Here is an 8592-nt window from a genome sequence, read left to right on the forward strand (position 1 = left end):
AAACCTGCAGCTCAGAAGCAGGGACCCGCCGAAACATCAGAATCAGCGAGCTGTCGGGTTTGAGCCCCGACCGTGTCCGTGCCGTCGGGGGAGAAAGGAGACTTTGTGCAGAATCCGTGTACCTGCTCTCATTTACTGTTTTAGCTGTTTGGTGGTTGTTGAAATTTTGTGCGGTTTAACCTGAGATTCTGGCATTTCCGGCTAAATAAATTTATATAAAAAAATCGGTTCAGGATTTTAATGAATCGATATCACATTATCCAAGCCAGAATCGATTTAAATCGATAATCAAAACCCACCCCTATTACTAACCACAAAACAAGTTTTCCCATTTCTCATAATACCATCTGCATCAAGACTCCACACAAGGCTGAAAATGTTTTACACACCAGTTTTCTACATTGGGTTTATTTCTGATCAAATACCTCCTCATGCCTCGTGCTCGTCGTCGCTCCATGCCATTTGCTGCCCCATTAGAAAACAACCTGGAAACGCCCCTGTTCACGTGCAAGCTGGCATGTCGCACTTTTTTTCTTTTTTTGCTCTGCGTGTGCACAAAGTCACAAATTATGCATATGTCAGCGAATATGATGCAAGGAAAACAATGAAAAGAAAAAAGCTACCGTTGGACTGAAGCTCTAGTCTTTTGTTTAGCTTCCTGTCAGCCTTCTTGTTTTCACTTTTTAAGGGAGACGGGGAAAGTATGTAATAAAGCAACATATTTGTAGGTAAACGTGTAACTTGCATGGTTTCTTTGCTCTCTAGCAACCCATTCTCTTCGTCCTACATATAGTTTTTAGGGATTTGAGCGCTCTGTGCAAATATTAATAAAGCACAAGCACCAGCCCAACAATCTAGTTGTTTATTTGCAGTTAAATAATCCCCGGCAGCGCCACGGTATAAAGCAAATTTAAACAACCTAAAATGACATAAAAAAAACATTAAAATAACTTAGGGTAATTGCAGGGAAACAGCTCCCCTTGAGGAAAGCGGTAGCGAGCCAACGCCCGGCAGTGAACTCCTACGCTGGTTCCTTGTCCCTCCCTCTTTTAGAGTTTCCGCAGAGCTTCTGTGGTCGTGCTGGAGTCCAATAACCGCATTTCATCAAGACCTCTGCTCGGAGAAGTTGATTCATCCGCCTGAGGGGAAAATAACGACTCGCCAATTTAAGCAAGAGCAACGATAAACCGCACCAGGGCAGCACTCTCTAAACTTTCCTCCACTAAAGAAAGAAAGAAGAACATTTGTTTAATCTGCTCGTAGTTCGGGGTCGAATACACGCAGCACACTGTCTGTTTAGTGAACTTTGATAAAGTACAGAATGGCCGATACAAGTGCGTCCGGCTCTCCCAGCTGCGTGGAGAGGCTGAAAAGCTACGTGAAGACCCAGAAAGGGTTCATCCTGGCAGCAGAAATAGTAAGTTTGTTCTCACTGTGATATTTGTGTGCAGCTCTGCTGTGATGATCCACGGTTAACGACTCACAGATATGGCTTTAATATGCTGCGTGTAAAGCTCACTTGTTACTAATCTATAATTTATAGATAGCTAAGTGGATTTATGTTCTGTATCTATTGATTTTTTTAATCACTAATGTGTCATTTCCCCTTTGCTCGGTTTTCTTCTATTTTCTTATTCACATTTCTCACTCTAGTCTGTATAAGGAATGAAAAGTATGTGCTTTCTCAGAGGTGAAGGGATTCCACCTGTCACTGCTGCTCCACTGTTTTTGCTTTTGGCACCAAGGAGCTGAAATGCTGATCATTAAAGGTCACATAGGTTAACTCAGCCCACCGTCTCATGTGCTCACTTACAGGCTGGATATTGTCTGTTGCCAGAGTAGCAAAATGCAAAGTATATCACATTATTGGTAGTATAAAGGCTCATAAAAGGATTTTCCATCCCACATTATAGGTTTGCACATCTGGCTCTGGTTAACAGGACTGCATGCACCCTGCAAAGGCAGGAATAGAAGTATAAATGCAAACAACCTACAGCTCCTAATAATAAACTGTCGTAGTGGCAAAGTAAAATGACTTCCTGTCTGGGAATACTGTTGTACTTTACTGTCCTTGACCACTATTTTCACATGAACGCCTTTGTTTGCATTTCACAGCGGTGTGATCTCTTAACACATGAGTCACTTTAAGCTTAAATACTTTGCATAAGTTCCGTATTGTCAGTGGATCAGTATCTAAGTAAATTTACTTAAGTACTGTACTTGATGTTATTGCACTTCCACTGCTTTTCTTCTATATGTTGCAATTTACAAACTAAGATTTTTGTTATAGAATCTAGTCAGCTGGTGAAATCTAACGCAATGTATGAGAATGCAAAACAATCAGCACCACTTGGAGACGCCTAATAAATTCCATATGCATAGTAATAAGACAACAGTACGGATTGAGTAATATGGTTACAGAAGCTTTGGAATATAGGACTTTTACTTGTAGTTGATTTGTTTCCTTCAGGCAGAGAATGAATACCTTTTAAAGTGTTTGTCAGCTTCACATTAAGCTCTTGAGTCGAAGTTTTATCAGATCACCCTACATGACTCGAGGGAAATGACTTGTGTTAACACAACCAAACATTAAACTGTACAAATTGCCAGATATTTCCTGTATGTTTCTGCTTTAATAGGTTCACTGTTAACATAGATCCCAAATATTTAATAGCATTTATCCACCCGATAAAGGATAAACTGAACATAGTAAATTGCAAAGACAAAAGGAAAAACAAATAAAACTGGTCAGCATTAATATCCAAAACAAATGTATTAATGCGTTCCACTGAGTAAAACGGAGAATGTGCTTTTTTTCACCGATCAAACTTTTTGCTCTCATAGCTCGACAAGCTCATTATAAAGCAGCCCCTCAGATGTTGCTGGTCAGTAGTCTGCCCACTGTAAAACCTCCCCCCCCCCCAAAAAAAATCCGCTTTGCCAGATAATGGAAATTCCAAGCTGGTGTGAAGTTTTACCCTGGGAACAAAGAATGCGTGAAATGTTTAACACACGCATCTCTGGTCTGCCGTTCAAGGATAGGTTTGCTTTATGCTTCACTGAACACCCTTCATAGTTTGTTTCCTCTCCTACTCATTACTTTACTGGAAACTGATAAACTCAGACGGAAGTCATCTGATGGTGGATATCTGAAATGCTTTTGAGTGTAGGGAGAAGGACTGTGGGAGCAAACAGGAAGGCCAATGTGATTACTGCTTATTATGGGTGTTTCCAGTTTAATAGGAAAAGGGGTATCTCATCCCAGCAGGCAGGGATGCAGAAGCATGCCAGTTGTTAAACCAAAAATGTGAAGGAATAAACTTCCTGACTTCACGCACAGTATTTTAGCCTCAAGGTTTCAGTGCATCACCAAATTAGGTTTAGACCTATTTTTTTAAATTCTGCCTGTAAGACGCATGAACATGTTTGTATTTGCAGAGCAACTCGCAGGTCACAGTCACACCCATGTAGCGCATGTTTCACGTGGCACAGTTAAGCCTGTGGCAATGAGTTGTGATGAGCTAATTAATGACCTTGTTTATAATATTAAGAATGTGAACTAGTTCAGTGATTGAAGAGTGGAAATCCATTTTTAGTGATTCAGGTTTTTTTGGGGGTGGGTGGGGAATGCAACGTGTATAATGGGTACAAATGAGTAGTTTGAAGTAAGAAGAGAGATGAAATAGGACTTTCCCTTCTTGCTCTTGCACACATTCATTGACTTCCCTAGCAACTGTTGCTGTTTGGAATGGCTCTGCACTGTGTACTACGTCTTTGCCCTCATGTTGCTGCTGACTATAAATAGCCAGCCGTTCACAACAGTTTCCCTCCCAGTCAATTCAACGAGAGCAGCTTATTTTTCTGATTTGAAAAGATCCTGCCTGGGATCTTTTAAAGCTGCCTGGTGCAAACAGATCTACTGCTGTGTGCAAAACATAAAGGTGTCAACAACTCAGGGACTTTCTTGTTCAGAGGGACTCTTGTGTAGTGGGTGTTTCTCTGTGCGACGGCCTCCTCAGTAGCCACTGCTCTCAGAGCAGCCGCCTCGAGCCCGAATAGAGCTTCTTTTGTGTAGGGCCTTGGCCTCAGCCTCCTGACTGCACTACAGAGGCAGCCTGTGCCAGTCTCAGGAACACACGAACTACTGATGCATCAGAGTTGCTGGCTGGCTGTTCGTGTGTGGGGAGGGGAGGCTGTAGTGACAGATGTAGGGGCTGGTGTCAAGTCAGTTAAATCATGCGTGTATCATATAGACTGCTGTGATTTGACACTGTCTCCTGAGTCGTCTGTGTCTGAGAATAAAACATTGCATTGAGTGCAACTGCCTTTTTTAGATGCATGTCAGAGTTAAGAGTGCGATTTTATTTAGTAAGTATTACAAGACTATGATGAATGTAACCATAGATTATGATGTGATGTGCTTTCTTTAAAAGGCTCTGGGTCAAAAAAGAATCATACCTAATATAAGATTTAGGGTAAAAAAGTAAGTATATATATTCAATTCAATTCAATCTGTATTGGCAGACTTCATGTCCATAAAAAACAAGACAGAAACACACACACAACCCCCCCCAACACAAGGTATTGGGAGGGGGGGGGGCATCCTAACACTTATTTTTTTAAGTGTTAGGATGCTTACGTGTTTAAGACCTGCAGTGATTAATTAGTAAATTCATTAGTTAAAAGAAGGAATATCATTTTTCATTCCTATGCACCATGAATTTAATGTTTTCAGTGGGTTTTAATGTAATTTCTCCTTTTCCTATATATGCAGTCTTGTTTTTTGGCACGTGTGTAAGTGGCACAAACCCCGCTGTGAGGTTTAAACACAAATGTGCAGGAAAAGGATTCACTGAATGTTGTCACAAATCAAATAAAATGAATACCAGTTAGTGTGTTTTAGCAAATATAGTTGTTATACTTTTGAACCTTTGAAGTTTGCTCTCCTTCACGGCTGTTATATAACTTTGTGTGAAAGCATCTGCCCACAGCGACAACAATAGCGATATTGAAAAACAGACTGATAGTGAGCTGTAGGCTGCCTGAGTTTATGGTTTCTCCACACTGGCCGCGTTTCATTGGAGCGAGAAGAATGCTTGCTGACTTTTTTTCCCCCCCTTATATGGAAAAATATGATGAAACAATCACTGGCTGTAAATCTAAGATGAAAGCAGCGTGTGATAGGCAGACACTGTGCATTATGCTCTGTTCAGTTGTCTCACTCTAATAGTATTTTGTCTAGAAAATAATTTGTTAGCATGAATAGCTGTTGTCATGTGAATGTTGACTTGGAAGTAGTCAAGTGGCTGCTGTAAGCAGAATAATGATGCCTTTGTTGGAGTCATTTACTGTCCAGCTGGACGTGACAGCTCTATAGACAGATTATTTTCTGTTGCTGTGTGACGCTACAAAAATGTGCAGTCCTATCTCAGAGAAATTGCAGCTGATTTTTATACCTGGAAATTCTAACAGGGTAGAGGAATTTACGCAGTGTGGGTGTTAGTTTCCTGTGAAATTTACACTCATATCAAGTCTCATCTCCTCTTTTCTCTCATCTCTATCTTAGCTTGTCAGTTTTATCGTCATCATCTGCTATGCTGCTTCCGTGTATGGAGGCTACTCTGCGTTGGCCATATGTGAGATGATCTTCTCCATGATCTTCTTCGGCATCTTCATGATGGACCTGGACAAGCAGATCCTAGTGATCAACTGGGTCTGGACTGTGAGTCCGCACACACATAACTGCATGCACACACTCTGACACATTTCTGTGCTAAATTGCATAATGCTTCATCTTTTGCTTCCCTCTTTTGTGCAGGATCTGTTCCGTGCTGGGATTGGTGCCGTCCTCTACATCATCACCTCTCTGGTCAATTTCATTGGAGGATCTGGGGATGGAGCTCGTATCGCAGGCGCGGTTCGTTAAGCCAGAATGACTCAGCCTGAGTTCTTAGCTGCATACTGAATCTGCTCATATTTATTTCTGTTTATTTTGACAACTGATGGCTGTTACCACTGACTAATTTCGGTGCTACCAGTTATACATGTGAAAACTGAATGCCTGTTGTAACAAAGGTTTTTTTTTTTTTTAAGCAGAAAAAACCAACAACCCCATTTTAAAGTTGCTTTATCATTAGTTTTTGCCTTTGAGCAGGATACACCTGTAACCTTTAAAAACTTTGCATGCAAGTTGCAGATATGTGGTGTCCTGTCCAGTATGATGTCATGCTTATATCACATGTCACAAGCGTGATAGGGAGTGAGAGAAGTTGATCATTCACTTATATAAAAGATGGACACAGCTTGTGGGTCGGAAAAATGAAGCCAAAGCAGAAGTGTCTCAAACCTGCATTCTTTGTAATGACCAGCAGGTGGCAATTCTTTTTGGTTATAGAGATATCAGGCTATATGGATGATCTCAGTAAACACTTTGATGAGATGGAAAGGGCAGCGCAGCTTATAGTATGTGGAAGTGTTAATACAGTTAATTTCTTACTGGAAAACTAAAAATAATGCATGAACAAAATGGTAAGACTGAGCCTGTAACTGCATCACAATCTCTGTTTCCTTTTACACTGAATCAGAGGACATTAAATATTATTTTGTCAGTTTTTGAAAGATTTTGTTTACTATTTATCAGTTTACTTTTTAAAAAATGAAGTGGGCTTGTTATGCTCCTAATGACAGTAGATTTTCTGTATGTTAAAGATAAATTTCACATCTCATTTCCCCACCACAACCATCCTCGTGGTATGCTATGTCTACACGTAGTCTTTTGTATTAATCACGTGTATAGTTCCAAACATGTGCTTTGCAGCTGTATATCAGGCACAAGCCTGTCCCCACATTGGCTTCTTCATGAACCAAAGTGTCTAATAGTGTGAAGAGCACAAAGTCTTCTGGCACTTAACTTTAACAAAATACTGATAATTTATTTAGATTGTATTTGTGTTAGTTGTGATTCTGATTGTCAGTTCTTGCTTCTTAGGTGTTTGGCTTGATCGCTGGGCTGATATTTGCATACGACACCTACACAATCTTCCTCCAAGTCAAAAGTAACAGACAGCACTCAGCAGCTCCAACTGGTGAGAAAAACAGTTTTTGTTAATGCATTCAAAACGCGTTCTTGGTTTTATTTGATATGTGCAATTTTCTCTAATGTCTTGACTGTTTTTGTTTTTAACAGATGACAGAGTTTAAATGTTCTCAGACAGAAATACTTCTGTCAAGAACACAGAAGAACCAAAAGCAGTCATTTGGGCAAAGGTTAACAGAGGAGCGGGTCAGAGAGGAGGATGGACAGTAAAATGAGCAAGTCACAGTTTAATAAATGCTGCTGCATGGCCTGAACAGATGAAATGTATCTTAAAGAATGAAGCCAGAAAAGAAGATGACATAGCCTTAATGAGGGGTGCTGGCATCTGTCTGTATGTCTACTCCATGAGGGATTCCCCTCTCAAACTTTTATTCCAACCAGACTAAAAGGGGAAAGCTGCCAATAATAGGGAACACTTTGATTAATGCAGAGAGATTATGAAAGAGCGACCTAGCACTCACAGAATCCTCAACCGATGCTTCTGAGATAATTCCATAACAGCAAAGACGCTGGTAAAGTATAACCTCCTGGGTGATAAAAAGCTTTTTAAAACATTATTTTGGGGGCAGCAAACTCATAAAGCACTCTTTTTTCCAGGTATCCCCTTAATCACTGAAATAAGAGTTCATTTTCATAATCCTTTAAAATATCTCCCCATATAAGTGCCCAATGGTCTTATCAAGATGCCAAATGGCCAGACTTGCTTCTAGGAGGACTTTGGATGATGTCATCATGCAACTTGTCTAATACACCTGTCTACTGTTCACTGTTGGACTGCTGTAGTAAATAGTAACTGTGTTATTTGGGCTTCAGAAGCAACTGACACAGAGGTGGTGCTTTTTGAATCGTTTAATATTATAAATTTCTTCTTGGGGGACTTTTTTTTGTACTTTCTCAGCTGGTTAAACCATTGCTTTTCTGTTATTTAACAGTGTTCTGTGTGTTTTACAGTGCCTTAAAAGTCTCATTCAGAGTAACCAGTTCCCTCACCTTCTTCCGTTTCATCTTTTGTTTCTAAGTACTAAAGCATTTGATTTCATTTTTATTAATCAGCAGTCTTTGGTCGTTTTTCTTCTAGAGTTTTGGAATTTAGGACCCATAGATAGCCCATTAACTAAACAACCTCACTTATTATTTAAAATTACATCATCATCCTCAAGTTTTGCCTACAGCTCTTGGATTCCTGCTCAGGTTATGCATTTTTCTTACATTTATAACACATTTTTTTTTAAGGTGCTACAATATTTTTCTGTAGACATTTTGTACTGCTCAGTAGCACAGTCCATTTTTTGAACATGCTATGTTAACATTAGGATATGTACTGCGAGTGTTTCCTCAACCCCTTTGTTTTTTTTTTTTCATTTTAATATGCTTTACAAGAGTCTGCAATTTAAAAGTTCAAAGGGAAATAAAAGCCATTTTACCACAAAGAAAATCAGTTTTCTGGCTTGCTCTGTACACTCATGTGTCCTGCTAAATTATCTTAAAGTGCTTCA

The 8592-nt window shown here is 39.9% G+C and overlaps 1 protein-coding gene across 1 annotated transcript; it reads left to right on the top strand.

Annotated features, from left to right (window-relative positions):
* Positions 1-1057: 1057 nt before the first annotated feature.
* Positions 1058-8531, top strand: LOC146364708 (proteolipid protein 2-like). The gene is made up of 5 exons (XM_084916221.1): positions 1058-1417; positions 5567-5722; positions 5819-5917; positions 6989-7085; positions 7187-8531. Exons 1-5 carry the CDS (start codon positions 1322-1324, stop codon positions 7198-7200), a joined length of 462 nt encoding a protein of 153 aa, XP_084772347.1. The 5' UTR covers positions 1058-1321; the 3' UTR covers positions 7201-8531.
* The last annotated feature ends 61 nt before the right edge of the window (positions 8532-8592 follow it).

Source organism: Perissodus microlepis, chromosome 20 (assembly GCF_051167445.1).
Source record: "Perissodus microlepis isolate ML-2025 ecotype Zambia chromosome 20, ASM5116744v1, whole genome shotgun sequence".
Classification (NCBI taxonomy): domain Eukaryota; kingdom Metazoa; phylum Chordata; class Actinopteri; order Cichliformes; family Cichlidae; genus Perissodus; species Perissodus microlepis.

Coding starts and splice junctions, on each gene's coding strand:
- LOC146364708 (XM_084916221.1), top strand. CDS start 1,322: ATGGCCGATACAAGTGCGTCCGGCTCTCCCAGCTGCGTGGAGAGGCTG. Junction 5,723..5,818: donor TGATCAACTGGGTCTGGACT/GTGAGTCCGCAC, acceptor TCTTTTGTGCAG/GATCTGTTCCGTGCTGGGAT. Junction 5,918..6,988: donor GAGCTCGTATCGCAGGCGCG/GTTCGTTAAGCC, acceptor CTTGCTTCTTAG/GTGTTTGGCTTGATCGCTGG.